The 20,454-nt window shown below is 39.9% G+C and overlaps 1 protein-coding gene across 4 annotated transcripts; it reads left to right on the forward strand.

The window, feature by feature from the left end:
* Nucleotides 1-831: 831 nt before the first annotated feature.
* On the forward strand, nt 832-19,567 carry sbno1 (strawberry notch homolog 1 (Drosophila)). Of its 4 annotated transcripts, none has more exons than XM_053410743.1 (33): nt 832-942; nt 3,169-3,288; nt 3,377-3,475; nt 3,587-3,814; nt 3,925-4,060; nt 4,603-4,703; nt 4,860-4,956; nt 5,245-5,405; nt 5,808-5,941; nt 6,048-6,138; nt 6,224-6,385; nt 6,520-6,655; nt 6,758-6,863; nt 6,953-7,106; nt 7,220-7,402; nt 9,195-9,292; nt 9,366-9,517; nt 9,672-9,878; nt 9,963-10,133; nt 10,224-10,396; nt 10,490-10,621; nt 11,929-12,064; nt 12,166-12,278; nt 12,383-12,454; nt 12,541-12,640; nt 12,810-12,884; nt 13,040-13,186; nt 13,353-13,447; nt 13,535-13,621; nt 14,669-14,806; nt 14,901-14,977; nt 15,479-15,672; nt 16,764-19,567. In XM_053410743.1, exons 2-33 carry the CDS (start codon nt 3,169-3,171, stop codon nt 16,904-16,906), a joined length of 4,218 nt encoding a protein of 1,405 aa, XP_053266718.1. In that variant the 5' UTR covers nt 832-942; the 3' UTR covers nt 16,907-19,567. The 4 variants fall into 4 exon arrangements, with proteins under 4 accessions (XP_053266718.1, XP_053266717.1, XP_053266719.1 ...); XM_053410742.1 differs by having other exon boundaries at nt 867-1,221; XM_053410744.1 differs by lacking the exon at nt 832-942 and adding an exon at nt 1,847-1,993.
* Nucleotides 19,568-20,454: the final 887 nt, after the last annotated feature.

Below are 20,454 nucleotides of genomic sequence, written 5' to 3' on the forward strand. Positions count from 1 at the left end.
TGAACCTCCAGTTTACAGTATGCAGAATGTATTGCAATATGTCTTGTGTATTGGTGTAATATTCTCCATCATAATGATATTACACCTACAACTCTAAGTAAACTGTTTGTTGATACATGCGTAAACACTATTACTCATGTCATAAGAGCCCTATTACTGCGATAGATAGATAGATAGATAGATAGATAGATAGATAGATAGACTTTTGGTCACAAGATAGATAGATAGATAGATAGATAGATAGATAGATAGATGGATAGATATATACTTTATTGATCTTTACTAAACTCACAAAGACACAGCTCTGTTCAAAGTTATCTGTAAATATATTATTACAGCAGTTTTATCATTTTTACCCTAACTTGTGCACATCCAATACTTATTACTGTGTAAAAGTCCATGGAACAATAAACTAACAGAGCATCAACATTTTAAGAAAAGATAATTTACACTTTAAATCTGTTTGTTGCACTGGTTTTGTTAATTTCTTCTCACTGCCAGAAAAAACAGTGAATACCACGTGTTCTCCTCGCTTTGCTCCAGTGTTCATGTTATTGATGAGGAGCAGCGGCAGAGGAAGAGGACGCAGAAGAAGAAGAAGAAGAATCTGCCAGCGTCACTTCCGACGCAGAGCTGTCATGGTCACGTGACGTCGCGTTAGCTCGGTGACTCTGCTATGTTTGTCGTTTGCGTTATCGTTTTTTAAAATGACACATTTCTTGCTTCTGAAGCTCCGGTGCGGTGGCAGGGCGCCCCGCGGCCGCTCCGGGGCCCGTTCTCATCGACGCCGGGAGCGGAGGCTGCGGGAGAAGACGGCCGCTGTGGAGCCGCGCGTCACGTGACCCGCATGCGGCCGAGCATTTGATAAAAAGATGGCGTGAGCGCGCCGGAGCGGAGAGGACAACAACCCACCGACCGACAGACTGTCCAACCGACCGCCAGGTAACCTCACCCTCGCGGCAGGACACCGTCTGTGTAACTCCAAGTGGATACTCCCGTCGCTTAACACGACAGCTCGCCGCCATGTTGTGACACCTGCGGGCCAATTTACACGCTGGTTGTTTTCGATTTGAGGCGCTAACTGCAGCGGTGCTAACGCGCCTGGTTGCTACCGTTGGCTAGCTACTGCGATGACACTGCGTGAGAGCAGCAGCAACCACAACAACAACAACCGTGTGAGCTGACCGACAGCTGCCGTGAGACGGACCCGAGAAGGACACAGTGAGTCCCGCCGTGGTGCTTTTATAACCGAAGCTGATCGCTAGAGTTGCTCGCTAACATGTATCATGGATTCCGATTCAGGCGGTGGCTGCAGTGGGTGGACTTGGCTAACCAAAACTTATCGATTAACCTGTTAACGTAAATACTACCGCCCAGCGATGCTAGGGAGAAAGTTGGAAACACCGGGTAGTGAAGGCGTTATGTCACAGTGTGTGAGCGGGCTAAAGCGGCTACAGGGGGCTGCTGACATCCGTGATATGTAAAGCGTCTTGTTTATTCTCTGTGGAGACAGTTAGCTGCTCCATGCTCGAGATGAAGAGCCGTCATGTTAGCATGTGCGTGTCTGACTTCACTGTCTCCTCACCGTAAATAAAGTGTCCTTTAGCTTACAGCGCTGCTAACCCTGCTAACCCGTGTCACCCTGAGCTAAACCAGGCCACTTATAAGCTGCGGAGACACAGTTGCCTCTCGGTTAGTTCGCTTCTGCACCCGAGTCGTAACCAGAGGGTTACATGTTTGATACGGTGACACTGCAGAGATAGATCCTGTTTGTTTGTAATTATTAACCGGCTGAGTTAACGCAGAGTCCGGGAGGAGGAGGGCTGTGTTGAGTCAGAGGGATCAGGAAGTCGAGGGCATTGCAAACACGTGTCTTGTTTTGGGTCACTTTGGATCGGGACGCGGAGCAGAGCTGGTGTGTAAACCCCTCAATGATACATGGATACATCTCATTCTTCCATCGTTAGTCTCGGAGTGACGTTAGGTGTCCCGGGTCAGTTTTCACTTTTCTTTAAGTTTCGTTTTCACTACTTGTGGCTGCAAGCGCTGTTTGGTTAACTTTTAAAGTAGACGCTTAATACCCTATTATATTGACTTGCCCTACGTATTATATATGACCAAAACACTTTGGTCGTTTTTTAATTTATGTAAAAAAGGATCGCTGGCTCTTTTTCTTTTGAAAGTGGCTGTTACTTTTACAGTTAATTGCCTGTTCGACCCCCACACGTGTGAGCTACATGTGGGTCTCTTAATATTTATCATGCCTTGGGGTGCGAATAACATTATTTTCATCATTGGTTGATTTACCAGTTATTTATCAATTTGTCAAGAAAATGTCAGAAAATGGTCAAATGTGAAGCTGTAATTTCACGGTCCAAGTTGATGTCCAACCATCAGTTTAAAAATAGTTTACAGTGATGCTAAAGGAAAGCATCAAATACTCATTTACAAAGCCATGTTCTGCAAAAAAAATTAAGAATTGTTGTGTTCAGGTGATTAATATGGCTATTTAGTTAACAAGCGACACAGCAGATAATTTACTATTTGTTGGAGTCCATTTAGGTTATTGGAATGTATTATAATAGCAACGCTTGTGTTTTGTAAGACATGTCTGGTTCATCCTGTAGCTCAGGGAGAGACTAGTCTTTTTGTCAATATTTAAAAGTGCCTATAAAAAGTTACTTCATGTGGAGAAGAACGTGCTGTGTAATAAGATCTTACACCCAAAACTCAAAGTCTGGTTTGAAAATACCAGTGGCATGAGATTGTTAACTTCTCATTTGATGGGTAAATCAAAATGTACAATGAACAGATAAGGTGTGTGAGCTTTTTTAACTCATGTCAGCAGTGGTTTATGTCATAATAAGCTTATTTAGTTCATGAGTTGACAGGACCTTTGCAAACGTCCCATTTTTTCAATAAAACTTTTCATATTTTTCAGTCCTTTTGTGCTGTGTTGCAATGATAACACCCAGTTTATAATCTTTAAATGGCTTGTTTTGAAAAATTACATTTTCTCTCAAGATCAACCAAAACTGAAATTGGAACATACAATTTTAAATATCATCACAGTTAGGATAGGATGACATTTCTTTTCAATTCATGAACAAATTGTTAGTAAGGTACATGAAAGACTTTAACTTAAAGTTATAAACATTTGTCTTGCAGATGGATCCTGGACAGGATTTACTTCTCGCTGCTCTAAGTGAGAGTGGCATTTGCCCAAATGATTTTGGCCTATTTGATGTTGATTCTCAGGATGTTGCGCAGCCCTCTACAACCCAGCAAGTAAGATTTTCTTTGTTGTAGGTTTTATGGAGGCAATTTTCTTACACTTTTATAACATAATGTTGTAATTTCTGGGTCTCCCTTTCAGTCTATCTCCATCAGTGCCCTAGATGTTGGAGTGGGGACAGAGGCTGTGGAATTTGTTCGAGCAGAGCCTCAAGCTCCAGTCCCTATAGTTACTATCAGGGTGAGATTACGGAACATGCTCTTTACTTAATTAATTAATTATTTAAAACATAATGTTGCTATTGTAGTGTATATTAAAATGAAACTTACCTCTGTTTAATATCTCCAACAGCACAAACCTCAGCCATCAACCACCACGTTTGTCTTAAATCAGCTGAATCAGTTGCCATCGCTAGGAGCTACTGTGACCAAGCAATCAGTTTCAAACCCAATCAAGCATACAATAACTGTCACCAAGGTGGTCCATGTTGCTAATTCAGCCCTGCGAGGTTCATCCACCCTTTCCCACACAACTGTTAATCCTTCAGTGTCCAGAGTAGTGCCTTCTAACAGAGATCAGGTAAGTTTACTGAACCATGTTTCAATATTGTTTAAAAAAAATAGAAGACAACGGAATATCACAGCAGAACATGCCTCTTGTTAATCAAGTTATCTTTTTTATCTTCTCAGCAAATTCAGTTGAAAGACCTGCTTAGGACCGGCCATGTGAAGAGCACTGGCCTGAAGGGAAACAGTCTGATGGAGCTGATGAAACTAAAGCCCCCACCTAACATTGCTCAACCAGTAGCATCAGCCACCGGTCCAGGTAAGTTATTTAAATGCATAAGTAGCTTGGAGTTGTCACCGATGTCGGCATTATGGTTTAATGCAGGCTTTAGGCCGTATAAAAGGACCAACCTGCACGTACACTTAATCCAATGAAGTCATAGGAAATCTCTATTTTGAAAACGTTAAAATTATAATAAGAGAGAGCAAATTAAAAAAATGTGATTAAAAAGTGTTTTCAGAAGAAACTTAAAAGAGGGTATTGATATTGTTAGTCTGAGTTCATGGTGCAGGTCACTCCAGAATTGAATGTGCTGAATGAGAATACATATTTTTATTTTGTCGTGCAACTGCTACTGTTGTCCACATTTTATTTGGACATTGTTTATTTGCACAATAGATTTTCAAAGCCTCTATAAATCTGATGAACTGCGCAAAGATATGTGAATAAATATGACCAAGCTAAATTATGAGATGCTGGAATTATCAACCTGGGGTTTCCAAGTCCCTCTTAATCGTAATATTCAGCAGTTGTGTGTCATTCGCTGTATCTGCAATGTACCTTGTCTCTGCTGTTTTAAGGTGAAATTAACAATGGGATCAAAAAGGAAGTCATGGGTAGAGATGCTGCCAGGATCTGGATTAGTGATGACGTTAAAGTACACAACTTTTCACATTCTCAGGTGAGGTTTTTTCTTTAATCTTTTAGAAACATGAATTCCAATACCGCTAATTGCATTGTTTTTTAAAGGCCTAGTGTTTGTGGTTAGATTTAGGGAATTATTAAAAGCAGATGAACTTTGTGAGAACCTATTGTCGTTATGTCAATATGTGTTCAGAAACCTCCAGGGATGAGAGAAGAGGATGAGCCTGAGGAGGAAGAGGAAGATGAATTGGGTCATGCAGAAACATATGCAGAGTACATGCCAATGAAACGTAAGTATAATTGTTGTGGTATTGGAGCATACATCTTTTGATTTTAAACAACAGTACAGTGTGGTGGTGCAGAACATGTTGCAATGGTAACATTAGTTACAGTATATTTAATGGTGAGGTGTAGCCATACTAACTTAATTTGTAGTTTTTAAGCAGTCACTTTGATCAGGCCAGATGGAAAATAGACTTGATCGAATTACAACCACCCACCCTTGGTTGATTACGCTCAGTCAAACCAAACGCATCCCTGTCATTGATTATGGTCTCATCCACTGTTTGTCAATGTAGTAAGAATTGGCTTGCGGCATCCCGATCCTGTGGTGGAGACCAGTTCCTTGTCGAGTGTCAGCCCCCCAGAGGTGTGGTACAGGCTGTCCATCCCAGAAGAAACCATTGATCGCGGCTGCCTCTCTGCTCTGCAGCTTGAAGCCGTCACATATGCAGCTCAGGTAAGCAGTCATTTTTAGTGAACAAAAACAATGCTGAAAAATGCTTAAAAAACATAATAAAGCTAAATTTAAATATATCCTTTGAACATTTTAATTGCGACTAAATGTGTTTCTGTCAGACAAATACTTAACTATTATGTAAATCACACACTAAATTAAGTTATTTCTGTTTTAATGCAAAGTTGTATTTAGTTACCCCATGCACATGCCTCTGATTGGTAAAATGCATCCACACTTTCAGAAGTTGATTTACTTTTTTTGTCTAATGCACTGTAATCAGTATCTGTAACTACTGGGTTTTAAATCGGTTGCACTACAGGTTAACACTAAATACGGTTTCGTTTGTGACTTGCTTGAAAGGAGCAGTTTTAATTGTGCATTTCTTTTGTGTCTTATACACAGCAACACGAGACATTCCTTCCCAATGGTGACCGAGCTGCCTATCTGATTGGTGATGGAGCTGGTGTTGGGAAAGGCCGCACCATTGCAGGGATCATCTATGAGAATTACCTTCTTGGCCGGAAAAGATCACTTTGGTAAATACTGTCATTGTCTTGCATTAAATTTGACAAACTATTACTTTGCAAATAAATGGCAACTTCTTGCGTCATACTTTGTTACTTATTCACCTCTTTTTTTCAGGTTTAGTGTCTCAAATGACCTGAAGTACGACGCTGAGCGGGACCTGAAGGATATTGGAGCAAAAAACATTCAGGTTCATTCGCTGAACAAGGTACGATGCTGTACTTAACACGTGAGAAGTGTTTTCTTGCTAATTTATGTCAAAGTATGACTCAATTGCACTTCTATATTTACAGTTCAAATACGGCAAAATCTCCTCAAAACACAATGGGAGTGTCAGGAAAGGTGTGATCTTTGCCACTTACTCATCCTTGATAGGAGAGAGCCAATCAGGAGGCAAATACAAGACCCGATTTCAACAGCTTCTCCACTGGTGTGGGGAGGACTTTGATGGAGTTGTATCTTTTCATTGAAGTTTTGATTCCATAGTTATATTTTTTCATATATGCAACTGTAAATCAAATTACATTAGATCATTTTTATAACATCTTTTCAGAAATGCAGTTATTTTTCCTTAACCACTTATGTCTAGATTGTCTATGATGAGTGTCACAAAGCCAAAAATGTGTGTCCAATCGGATCGTCCAAACCTACAAAAACTGGGCTTGCAGTGTTGGAACTGCAGAACAAACTCCCCAAGGCTCGGGTTGTGTATGCAAGTGCTACAGGTTAGTAGATGTAATGAACTGAAAACTGTTTCTTAAAACTTCATATTCCTGAACTTGGCGGAGGAAGGTTAATCTGAGAATAGTGTACCTTTTTCTCACCAGGTGCCTCTGAACCCCGGAACATGGCCTACATGAACCGACTGGGCATCTGGGGGCACAAAACACCCTTTAGAGAATTTGGCAACTTTATCCAAGCTGTTGAGCGCAGGTTAGTTTCTGTGTGACAGCAAAATGGCACGACAGTTGTGTGGTCTCTTGCTAACATGTACGGTTTTGGTCATTTTTCCTCAATTTCAGAGGCGTTGGTGCCATGGAGATAGTAGCTATGGACATGAAACTGAGGGGGATGTACATTGCAAGGCAGTTGAGTTTTACAGGTGTGACTTTCAAGATTGAGGAAGTGCCCTTGACTCAGAAATACATCAACATGTACAACAAATCTGTGAGGCTGGTAAGCAAATATATATGTGCTTATAGAAATATTGTCTCGACACAATACCTTCATTATTGTTTGTGCTTGTGTTTAGTTAATTGATTTAATTTATATGTCACTGCTTCTCTTAGTGGGTGAGTGCACGTGAGAAGTTCCAACAGGCTGCTAATCTGATGGAAGCAGAACAACGCATGAGGAAGTCCATGTGGGGCCAGTTCTGGTCTGCTCACCAGCGATTCTTCAAGTATCTCTGCATCGCATCCAAAGTCCGCAGAGTGGTGCAGCTTGCCAGAGAGGAGGTCCAAAATGGAAAGGTTAGACAACACTTGAAAAATTGAAGTTACAGGCACTTGTGTTTTACCAAGGAACACACGTAAAAATGCCATGGACCATAGTACAAGCTAGGGCTGGGTATTGCCTGCAACCTCACGATACGATACGTATCACGATACAGAGGCCACGATACGATACTATCACGATACACGTTGCTTTTGAATAATGACCATGTCCTGCACAGAATTGTGCAGGACATGCAACAGTTGTTCTTTATTATTCCATATAACAGCAAAGGCGAAGTCTTAGGGATCGCACGACTCAAAATACTTAAAATTCTGGCCATTAAAAGATCTTAAAAGTAAAATAAAATAATTATCATTCTAATCCCAATTAAAAAAAAAAAGGCAATGCCATGGATCTGTCGCTCACGCATCTCCTCCCAAGATCCCCGGATACGGTGTTTTTAATTTCCCTCGTAAGTGCCGAGTCTGTTGCTTGAACATGAGCGCAGTTGCTCATCTGGGCATTCAGCGGTTCTATAATGTTCTTCGGACATTACGAGTGTTGCGGCTTCAGGGCTTTAGCCTCATCTTCAGCACAGGCCAGGTCCGCTTCAGTTAAGGTCCACAGCTCCTTGGCATTCTTCCACACCTCAGTGGAGAATAATTAAGAAACAGTGGGCGTCTCGAGCGCACGTTGAGCGGCCAAATTCAGACTGCGAGCAAAGCATTTCACGTGCAATAACTCCGCCAGTTTTTCCGGTGTTTCTTCCTTGCTTGTTTTGAGTTGAGACGTGTGCTGTTTTTGCCTATGCTGCCCCCTTTGGCATTATTGTGCACTGCACCATAGGTGAAGTTTCGTTTTCAAGGGGGCCGTCAAAGCATTTGATGCCGTATCGATACAGTAGCATCTCCATCGATGCGTGCATCGGCATGACGACGTCACGATATATCGCCATATCGATTTTTTTTTTTTAGCACAGCCCTAGTACAAGCATGCAGTTGCAAATAGCGCTGCACACTGTGAGTTAGAGAACTCTTGGTTATTATGAGAAGTAACGGACTGCGATAGTCTACAAAATGATTGGGAGACACTAACCATCAGGTGGGAACCTTGGGGGCACTGCACAATTATTATTGTTATTATTATTATTCCTATTGTTATAAATATTCTGATTCTTGACTTAATCAACTTTTGTTTAAGTAATTTCGTAATGTTTGTATTACTAGAGAGATTGTTGTAAGCTGTATCAACAAATGACAAGTGGTGGGTCATCATGTCCTTCGTGTTGTGCTCCCGGTTCTAATGCTAAACACATACCATGAATTCTCATAAGTATAAATGATGAATAAACTAGCCACCAACAGGTACAGATTTAGCATAAAGGGGAAATAACCTGTTGCCAAACAAAATCTGAACCGATGTTAAAGTCAACGTAATACCCAATTCCACAACACTAGTTCCATCAGTACAACAGTAATGTCACACTCTCCCCTTGCTGTTGTGATTCTGTTTAACATAAAGATATGTTCGATCTAGCGATTAACCCCTGCTTTCCAAGAGTCTATTCACTTCTATATGGGCTATTGAACATTCACTGTGTAAGAAAGAATAGATCACAATAATGGGCTCATTAGCTAAGATAATTTGAATATTTTTTAGTTTAAAGTCCAATCAGAATTCTGGCTGTTGAATAATGTCGTTAATGACCCTAACCCCTGGTTCACCAAAAAAAATTATTTGCAATTCCTTAGTGTAACAGTGATGGTGATTAGTGAGTCTGTGATACCTACATTGAATGAAAATACTGACCAGCCCTTTCTTCTGCAGTGTGTGGTCATTGGTCTTCAGTCCACTGGTGAAGCAAGAACACTGGAGGCTCTGGAGGAAGGAGGAGGAGAACTCAATGACTTTGTGTCAACTGCAAAGTATGTACCACAACAGATTTTCTCAGTTTTACCAGGAGAAACAAAGTATCAACTGTAATGTATTTTGTTGCAGAGGAGTGTTGCAGTCCTTGATTGAGAAGCACTTTCCAGCTCCAGACAGACAGAAGCTTTACAGCCTGCTAGGCATTGACCTCCCAGCTAAGAAGGCCCCCACTCCCGCGGTCACTGCAGCAGAACCTGAACAGAAGGGCAAGAAAAGAAAAGGTAATGAACAATAAAAGCTAATGTCGTCCAGCCATAGCTGATTCAAACTGAACCTGTGGTCTTGTTCTATGAGACTCCATAAAACGAAGAAATAAATAAGGCCCTGTCTTGATAGTTTAGTTTACTTTTCCTCATTCTCTGATCATCTCTCCAGGTTCAGAGGTAAAAAAGCAGCAGCAGAAGAAGAGGCATCGCACCCACGGTGGACTGTCGGGTACGAGTTCGGAGGAGAGCCAGTCTGGGGATTCGGACGGAGAGTCTGGTAAAGACAGCGATGAAAGCTTCAAATCTGTCAGCTCAGCAGATGAAGACGATGATTTCAACCCATTCAGAGACGAGTCTGATGATGATGATGAAGATGGTGAGACAAATACAGATGTCGAATAAATATATTTTTTGGGCGGTTTAGTGCTTATAGGAAACGTTTATGCCTTCATTTATGTAGATCCATGGCTTATCAGAAAAGAACCAAAGAAGGGTAAAGAAAAGAAGAAGAAAAAGAGAAAGAAGAGTATTGATCCAGACTCTATTCAAAGTGCCTTGTTAGCCTCGGGGCTAGGCTCCACCAGGCCTGCTTTCACTGCCTCCGTTAACATCCCCAAAGCACCTGCCACAGGTAGGAACATCACCACAAAGCAAAGTAGAAATATAACCATTTTAGAGTCTTGTTAGAATTACTGAATACCTTGTTTTGCTTGGTCCTAAGTCAAGGCAGAGAGTCATCAGGATACCTGCCTAACAAGTCAGGACTCAGTGGAACATGCCCAGAAAATGAAGAAAGATCTGCTGGAAAAACTTGAGGAGCTGGCAGAGTTTCTACCTCCCAACACTCTAGATGAGCTCATAGATGAACTTGGTGGACCCGAAAATGTTGCTGAGGTACATACACCTCAATGTGAATAAGGTTTTAAATTTTTTTAATTGTAAGTCTTTGGTTTAACTAATTTACCTGTTTCTTCGACCATGCTTCAGATGACTGGTCGTAAAGGTCGAGTGGTCAGTAATGATGATGGCAGCATCAGCTACCAGTCTCGCTCTGAGCTGGATGTCCCAGTTGAAATCCTCAACCTCACAGAGAAGCAGAGATTTATGGATGGAGAGAAGGTAAAAGCACTGTCAATGCGGAAATGACAGTTTTATCTAATATGACACTTATAATTCATCAGAGGTTTTGCGCTTTATTTACTGTTTGTATTTGGTGGCTTTCACAACCGCAGTTTGGTTAATTTGGTCTGAACCAGTCACATAATTCCACAATACATCGCCAGTGTTATAGTAAGTTATAAGGAAATTCTGACATTTTATGCACCTAACTGAACATTTTGTGTGTTTTGTTGTCTAGTGAAAACAAGTTATTACTATTACTATAGCTTAAGAATTAAGATTAATCTCATAAATAATTACAACGGTAAAGAGGCCTCATGTATTATGTTCCAGGCCAATAGTCACTACATATCCTTTCCTTTTTAATTTAGAACTGCCAAAGTATGTTGCACACAAGCGTTACCCATGATTGCCTAATCCCTCTCTAAACCCTTGCATGGCGACAGGCGCATGGTTCATAACAATACCTACAGATGGCTTGTAATTAGTAGTTTGTTAGTAGTGCTAAAATTGCATAGCAACAGTCACAAAATAAACAAGGTTAGTCTATCTGGAACTGGACTGGAGCCCTCCTGTCAGGCTGTCTTGGCCAAGTTAGTCCACACCATGGACTGTAAACAAAGAATCACATGACTGCATCCCAAGAGTGAAAGCAGTTGGGTGCCTGTTGCAATATACAGTTCATAAACGTGTCTTCTACATATTACTGGGTGAGACATGGACCAAATCTCAGCATCATACATCAAATACATTTTTCTCAGAGATGGTTTCTGTCATTTTAGGTATCTTCACACTGAAGATATCATCTAAAGTGTACATTTTTCGGATAGGATTGGTCTTAATTAGTTATTTGATGCTGTTAAAAACTATGATTGTTCAAATGAACCATAATAACACGGCTTCATTCACCAATCACTGCTGCATAGACTGGCTCCAAATGTGCAAGATGGCAGCGTTCGTATTCCAGATATTTTGGCTTCTTGTTATGGATAGTGGGAGGAAGTTAATACATTTCGTCCATCATATATAGTGTGTGGTCCACACCATTTCAAAATTCACATCAACAAACCGCAATAAACAGGCTAATGCAGCTGGATTGAACTCCCCTGAACAGAATCGATGTGAAAGCAGCAATTTGATTCACTTATTACGAAGCACCATCCAGGCTCCGTCTCTGTACCGGTTTCTCTGTTATACTGAAGGATCTAAAACTTAACGGCACCAACAAAGAGATTTTCAAATAACAAATGTGTGCTATTTCTACTTTAACAAGAAAAGTAACTGTAGTTGTCTTTCTTTTCCACCAGAACATAGCCATCATCTCAGAAGCTGCCAGCTCAGGTATTTCCTTGCAGGCTGATCGTCGAGTGAAGAACCAGCGGCGGAGAGTCCACATGACACTAGAGCTTCCATGGAGCGCAGACAGAGCTATACAGCAGTTCGGTCAGTTGATACCCCTGGGATCCTCGGAACTTCTATTGTGTAATAGATTTATGATTTTAAAATGTACCAATATTTTTTTCCCCTTAATTGTTTGGACACAGGGAGAACTCACAGGTCAAACCAGGTTACAGCTCCAGAATATGTCTTCCTCATATCGGAGCTTGCAGGGGAGCAGAGATTTGCATCCATTGTTGCCAAAAGACTTGAAAGCCTGGTAAGGACCCTCTGAATTATTGATTGGGATTTGTGCTGAAAATGTATTTCACATTATAATTTATACTTAACACTTATTCCATTTGTGGGGATCCTTTCTAACAGGGTGCTCTGACTCATGGAGACAGAAGAGCGACAGAAACCCGAGATCTCAGCAGGTTCAATTTTGACAACAAAGTAAGTACATCAAGAATTAGTCTGAGGGAAATTCCTGCAGTTGTTTCTATTTTTCAGTTGCTAACTCATGTTTATCTTTGCTACAGTATGGCAGAAGTGCTCTGGAAATTGTGATGAAGTCAATTGTGAAACTGGATTCTCCATTAGTGTCTCCGCCCTCTAACTTTAAAGGGGATTTCTTCAGAGGTATGACTCATGCTGCTGCAAACAAGGCAGTGAATCAGTTTCATTCTGACATATGTTCATTCATTTGTTTGCTGTATTTTTCTGTTGTGTATAATTTCTTTTTAGTAAAAAAAAAGTAATGTTTTTTGTTCTGTGACTGAATAGTAATGAGGGTATTTTTCTCTTGTAGAAATTCAAGTCGGACTAATAGGGGTCGGACTCATAAATATCGAGGACAGATCTGGCACGCTGTCACTTGACAAAGGTGATCAATATATGTTTTTTTTTTTTTCAATTTCAATTTTTTTCTTTCTTTAAATGATCAAAAAGGGCACAGCATTACAGCTATTCTTGTTAAAAATATAATTAGGCGCTGTACTCGGAAACTAAAATCTGATGCAAATGCTCTCTGACTGATAGACTACAACAACATCGGCAAGTTCCTGAATCGTATTTTGGGCATGGAAGTCCAGCAGCAGAACGCCTTGTTCCAGTACTTTTCTGACACACTGGCAGCAGTCATTCAGGAAGCCAAGAAGAACGGCAGATATGACATGGGCATTCTTGGTAAGATATTGTAGTTATTACCACTTCTTCAAATAACTATTTTCACCAAGACTGAAGTAAAACTGTGACAGCAGACATTTTGCAAAATACATTTATTTTAAGTGTTTTCTTCTCTGAAATCAGTGGACTGGTAGTATGTCCTGAACCTCCACTTGTCATGTATTAGATCTGGGCTCTGGTGATGAGAAGGTGAAAAAGGTTGACTGCAGGAAATTCCTAACACCAGGTTACACCACATCAGGACATGTGGAACTCTTCACAGTACGTTCATTTATGCATATTTATATTTTCTTTGGAGTAACAGTTATTGCTCTTTATCTGACTTAATATATGTGTCTCTTTTGACAGGTAAGTGTGGAGAGGGGAATGGCATGGGAAGAAGCCACACATGCCTGGGCAGATCAGAGTGGTCCAGATGATGGTTTCTATGTACAGGTATGAAAAAGCTGAAGGTTTTTCTCGTTTAAAGCTCTGTAATCTTTGTATTGGCTAAAATCACATTTTCTTTCTGCAATCTGGCTTGGAAATTGTAAATTGAGATAGATTTGAGATATGTGATCTTTTCTGTGCGAAAAGATTTTATCTCTACCTTATTGATAGTATCTAATACTGCAACTATTATTTTCACAAGAAAATCCATTACATATTTGGGCTATAAATGTAAGAAAATGGTTAACGATGCACCAGGTGAATACATTTGTTGCGGTTAAACTAACCATCCAACAAACACTTTTATTGGCAGACATTTTGACTTGGATTAGCCGGAAACGCATTGAGAAAAGTAATTCTGTTCAACGATGGCTTTGTTCTATTAAAGTAAGTGAGTCATAATAAATAAGTGAGCTTGCATCATACCACACCTCTGGAATGTGCTCAGCGAAACTGGATTTAGTTATTTTCACATGCTCTGCAACACCTACGTTTTTCCTGCTATGAAAGAGGGTCCGTACCCGAAGATGTTAAGTTTCCAAATGATGGAATGGATCTTAGTTGCATTGAGTAATGTAACTACTTGGTCAACAATTGTTTGTACAGTGGAATGGAAATGTATTAATTAGAGGGCTAGTTAACTGTGATATTGCTGAAGCAAGTAAACAAACCAAAGATGCTGCACCACCAAGAACATAATAATGTATTTCCTGATGCCTAACTTTTTGGATGTATGCACATCTTAGACTTGCCAGACAGGTTTAGAAAGGATAAATAAAATTGATGATGCAGAGACGTGCTGACTTCGTCTCTAGTACAAGTCGAACTTGCTTCGTCCCTAGTACAAGCAGATGTTATACTGTTATAGAATTGTCTGAAGCCTAAGCTGAAATCAATATTTTCTCAGACTTGAACAGTCTTCCCCCGAAACAAAGAAGTCATTATACAAGTGATTCCGCATGCTCAATGGTAGCAACCATAAGTAGTAACCAGATCCTCATGTGTAAAATCTGTGGAGTGGCCCTTTTTTTTAACCTTGTCTTTCACTTTCAGATGAGGAACAACAAGAAAACGGCCATTCTTGTTAAAGAGGTGAACAGTAAGAAGAGGCTGTTCCTGGTTTACAGGCCAAACACCGGAAGACAAGTCAAACTGGAGACGTACACAGACATCAAAAAGAAGTTTAAAAAGGTTACACAACATTCTTTATAATTTCTTCTATGACAGGAACCCTTAACGCTTTATATGATGAATCATCGCTTCTTTTTTTCTCTCTATCTGTTAGGTGTTGTCCGACGATGCCAAGCAGCACTGGGCTGACCAGTACAAGTCGTCGGCACTAATCTGCTCTCATGCATATTGGTATGTGTATTTAATGTGAAAGGATAATACTGGTTATATTATTACTATTATTATTATTATTATATCTCACAACAACACCAACAATGAATATCTGTAGATCCAAATCATTATATACATTTGTACCCTAGAGGTCCATATTAGATCCTTACATCACAAAGAACACTAGCTTGTAATTTCCACATAAGTTACCTTCCTGCAGTTTGAAATTCTCAATTGATCAATAATTATGTATTAATTATAAATGATCAGAAGAAGATGGTACCCAAAAATTAAAAATATTTTAGTATGAATCATATTGAGGGATGAAGTAAAACATTGATTGGTTTTGGTCTTTACATGTTATTTGTCATCAATAACAAAACTATATCATATCGTCAGCCTTTCACCCTTTAAAGCCACTGCAATACTTTGAGCTTCTCTGTTGATCTGTTCACTTAAAGACGTTTGGCCTCTAGCTCCGTCTAAGGTTGTAAATCTGTCTGTGTTTTATTGTATCCACAGGCGGGGGAACTGTAAGAAAGCGTCAGTGGGTCTACAGTGTGAAGTCGGTCTTCGGTGTAGGACGTACTTTGTTCTGTGCGGCTCTGTGCTCAGTGTGTGGAACGAGCTGGAGGAAGTCCTAACCCCCGTCAGTGGAACCAATGTAAAAGTGCAGATTGTTCGCCTCAGAACAGAAGATGGACAGAGGATAGTTGGTAAGTTGAAGGACATCTGCTTTACAGGAGCTGGTTAATATTTAAAGAACAATGCTAGTTTGCTTTCTTACTGAGAAGACCAATCACTACCCAATGATCTTTGTTTCCTGTGAGACACAAGGCGACAATGTGATCCTTCCATATATCACTATTCTAGGAAATATGTTCAGGTACCTGCAGGTCTTATATATAAAAGGTCCTCAAAATAATTTTAATGTAATTGTGAGAAGTATTTTAATATCTGTTGGAAGGCCTCCAGGAGATGATTTACACCTATAAATAGTGAGCGTTGTAACAGTGGATAGTGCTGCAGGATGCTTTTTATGTTGAATGTGTAGTAGTTCAACATAAAAAGTTGGTAAAAATGCTCATCTCTTAAATGGCAAGTATGCATTTTAACACAAACTTGATGAATAATCTTTCATTGGTTTCCTCCTTTAAACCCAGGTGGCTTTAACATAATTAATGACATTACGAGAAACTGTAGTTTACTGCAGGGGAGGACTGATTTTCTTTTTATTAGTTTCCTTAGTACGCCACAGACTTTGTTTTCATTCCACTGTCCTATGCTGTAGATTGACCTTTTGTTATTTAAGTTATAGTGCTTGTGTCCTGCAGTCTTTGCTAATAAGGCTGCATGAATAAGTGAATTTCTCCTCGAAATAAAGTGGCAATTGGTTCCAACTGAAGATCGATACAACAATCATATCATAGAAGTTAGCTTAGCTCAGCATAATGGCTAGAATGGGGGAATGGCTATTATGGCTCTGTCTAAAAGTAACAGAACCTCTAGCTCCTCGTGTAGCTCCATTATTAATTTGTTACTTGTGTGTTACCTCTGTGGGAAAACGACAGTTTTTTTTATTTTGAGCTGTGTCGTGAGGCAGAGTGTTTCTTGGCCCGGGGCTCTGACTTCTTGGAGTCTTTAGGATTGCCAGCTTGATATTTGCTGCACACATGAGGCTTGTGATAATCTCTCAGCCCGAAAACAAAACTGACTATAAATCAAAATGTTGAACTGTCCCTTTGATATTAGCTGCATGCTATACTTAGGCTCATAGTTAATTATCTACCCTGTGTTTCATTTCCAGGACTTATCATTCCAGCAAACTGTGTGTCTCCATTAATTAACAAGCTGTCGACATCGGACCAGTGCCAGCAGCTCGCTGTGCAGGAGCTGCAGAAGAGGCAGCAGCTCCATCCTCAAAGTCTGAGTCACGCAACCAACACATAGTTTGGGGTGGACCACTCGTCTTCATGGGCGTCAATCATGTCTCCACCCCTCGAGTCCACATCCCACTGTGATTGGATCTGACTCAGTTAATGTCTAGCTCTGCACTGCAGGCTCCAGGACCGCTGTTCCTTGTTCTGCACCCTCACACCCCCTCCCTCACGTTCCCATTGTCTCTGAGGGTCAGAGGTGTCGCACCGAGCCGTGTTGATGCTCAGATGTAAGAAGGGGTTGTACAGAAAAAAGATTTCAGGGTTTTTTGGTTTCTTTTTTTCTTTTTCTTTTTTATCTCCAGAGACTCTTTTTTTTCACCCAGATATTTAACAGGTGATTTATTGTCCTCTGACATTCAGAGTGAGAAGATATGTGATATATTGATCCAGACAGAGTTTAAACCTAGAGGGCATGTTGGCCTGTGGCTGTTATTCACTGCTAACACATGCTTTAAGCTGTTTAGTCCAGATTACCTGGTATGAAGCAACAAATTTCTTTCTTGGTCGAGACCAGAGGTGGACAAGACAAAGGCCATCATGTCTGACAACTTTGTGTCTTCAGAAAACCTGGCGTTTAATGCTAAACCACTATGCTGTAGTAATGTGTGATGAGAACTGTGGGTTCATAATTCTGCAGACATTATTCAGCCCTAAAGTAGGTAAGGTTTTGGTTCTTTTGAAGTAGAAGTGCTTTAGACCTGATGTGTTCCATCTTTCTGATGTGTTCAATCTTTCTGATGCTCTGTAGCTGTTCTATTTGCTCACGAGACAAAGACCAAAATGTTCAAAACCAGTTTGTTTTGCTGTATATATTTTTGTTGGATTTCTGATAAAAATTCCTCAGTTCCTTCTCTTCCATTTTCATAACTTGTTTCCCCTTTGTCTATCAGCCAGGAGTTTGTCAGACGTGCAGTGTGTCAGTACAAACAGCTGCGGCAGTCAGGCACCTTTTTACAAAGCACTCGCAAGGAAAGATTTGTTTTAGTATCAGCTGTTCATTTATTTCTATTTATAGTGCAGGAACATATGAGAATATTTCCCCAAAATAAATGTTTTTGAAACCTCTGAGGGTTGAGTTGAATCAGACAGGAGCACATTGTATTCATTTTTACAACAAAAAGGTCCAGAATGAATCTCCCATTTAGCATTATAACCAGTATGCAGACACAAATTAAAATGGAATGCAGACACAAATTAAAATGGAATCGCACTAAAATGTAGTTTTAAGCAGATAAAGGATGTTTTTAACATCACTGTCAAACACTTAACTTATAGCTTCTCCTATGAAGACACCATTTATATTAGTACAACTGTCCTTTTATTATTTGGTTTAACACAAGTATCCACTACACATGGGTGTCCATCGGAGGAGTTGTGTTGACAAAAGGTAAATATACTCTTAAATCTGCCCAGTCATTTTTTTTAATGGTTGTATACTGCTTATAGTTGTTCAGCGTGACCTATTTGCTTTTAATGAAGTAAAAATTTGTGCTGTTTAACTGAATCCATCAAAATGTTTCCTTGATTGATGTTCCAGGTTGTTTTAAAAAGAAAAACTTTGGTCTTCCCCCTGACTTTCCCTCAGTCAACTTGCTTCTGTTCTGGTCTTGGTGTTATGTCGCTGGAATTCCAATGAGAAACAAATATTGTGCAACAGCCAAGAAATTCTGCAAAATCCTTGACAAAGACCCACCACTTTTTGATTCTCAAACGGAGCGACCACTGCTCTGTTCAGAGGTGTGTTTCCCCTTCTAACTGTACTTTATTTATTTTTAATGGAAATCCGCTCAGGTGTTAAACTCATACAAAGACCCTCGAAAAGAAAAACAAATGAAAATCTAAGGTTTTACTCTGTCTGAAATGCATGATTATAACTCAAAGGATCCATCTACACCTCAACTCAGTAATTATACTGTGTGGCTCTGTCTTCAGCTGGATTTAGAATGTTAAGTTATCTTTGCACTACAACTTCCTAACCTCCCCACCACACCTTATGCCTCTGCTTTTTTGGACCCAGTTGTAATTAAAACCAATGATTGCTTCTGTTTAATAGTGCACATATTTGCCTCCTCATTCCAATGTGGCATTCTATTCAACCTGCACTGGAAGGGACAGACCAAAGTCTGGATACATCTGTCCTAAGAGATGTATTCTGTCACCGAATGCTCGGACCACAGCAACTCGAACACATCCTCCACCTGTGGGATAGCCACGCCTATCAAGTGTATTTTCTCTGATGCATTTACAGACAAGTGAAAAATCAAGGAAAATGTAGGAAATTTGAAAAGTGATCCAAATTTTATTTCTCAATGCGGCACATCTCAACTCTTGGACAGTATTGGCAGAGACCTCAATGAAAACACAAGCTCTGCTCCCTATAACATGAGCCCACCCTATAAATGAATATATATCCAAGCAAACAACTAATGTTTTATTTAGTCTTTTGGTGTTCTTTACATGGGCTGCTGATGTGATAATGTTGTTTTTTGGATGCCGAATAATGTCACGGCCCATTGGTTCCTCTGAAGTTGAAACACTTGAATAGTTTTTTTGTTTTTTTTTCCTCTTTTGAACTTTGCACGAGTTGCACTACTGACAAGAGTTGTACAAAAATTCAACATTACCTGTACATGAATGAGTGTGATGCTCAATAAAGCTCTGTATACTTCTACCTCATAGTACTGTCTTATGATGTTCATATTCATGTAGCTTTTAGACTTTAATCTTGTATCTTTTTCATGTGATATTGGTACTATGATTACCGATGCAGTAATGTCAGTCATTTTACTTTTGCATGTGGTTGAGATGCAGCTTATTTCATTTACTTTAATACAGCTGGAGGTTTAATCCGTAACATTGCATAATTATTTGATAAAATTGTAACTTCAGTTTATTAAATCGGTCGACAAATGTATGTAGTCACCCAACATCAGCTATGTAAGAATACTCAGATCTTTATTTCTACCAGTGTTGAAATATTCTGGTATACTCTACAATGCTACTTTCTCAGAGACCTATATTGGGCATTTTCAATCCATGACAGTTATTTGGAAATATTTCATAGTCAACCAAAATGAAAGGTCAGGCACCATTTTCCATTCAGACTATAAATTTTTGATTATTACCTCGTCGATGGTGGAAAAAATACTTGATCTTGAAATTAAAGTAGCAGGGTGTAAATTTGCTCATCTAGATTTCTTCACCTGTATAATAAAAGTTATTGTAAGGCAGAATGGCCTTTTATATCATATGTTATATTAAATGCTAAATGAGGCGCTAATTTGCTGATGATTGTATACTACTACTAAAAAAGATGAGAAATGGTACAATATTTGCCAACGAAAACGTGGTGACTTGGAACGAGAAATAACTTTATAAAAGAGACAGGTCATACAATCATGAGCACAGCAAAAATGAAATCCTCATTGTTGTGCTTGGAGTAAGCACATCAGGGGCCATGGGGTCATGACCCCCGGGGGACCAGGACTGGGGGCCAGACCTTGTTCTTGTGCGTCCGACCATGTGGCCCTGCAGTGGGGGTCTGATGTGAGGGGACAC

Source organism: Pleuronectes platessa, chromosome 19 (genome assembly GCF_947347685.1).
Source record: "Pleuronectes platessa chromosome 19, fPlePla1.1, whole genome shotgun sequence".
Classification (NCBI taxonomy): Eukaryota; Metazoa; Chordata; class Actinopteri; order Pleuronectiformes; family Pleuronectidae; genus Pleuronectes; species Pleuronectes platessa.

What these genes read in the sequence shown, in the direction of transcription:
- sbno1 (XM_053410743.1), top strand. Translation starts at nt 3,169, where the DNA reads ATGGATCCTGGACAGGATTTACTTCTCGCTGCTCTAAGTGAGAGTGGC. An exon ending in GGCCGGAAAAGATCACTTTG is followed by an intron (nt 5,942 to 6,047) that starts GTAAATACTGTC and finishes TCTTTTTTTCAG; the next exon opens with GTTTAGTGTCTCAAATGACC. An exon ending in ATATGACATGGGCATTCTTG is followed by an intron (nt 13,187 to 13,352) that starts GTAAGATATTGT and finishes GTCATGTATTAG; the next exon opens with ATCTGGGCTCTGGTGATGAG.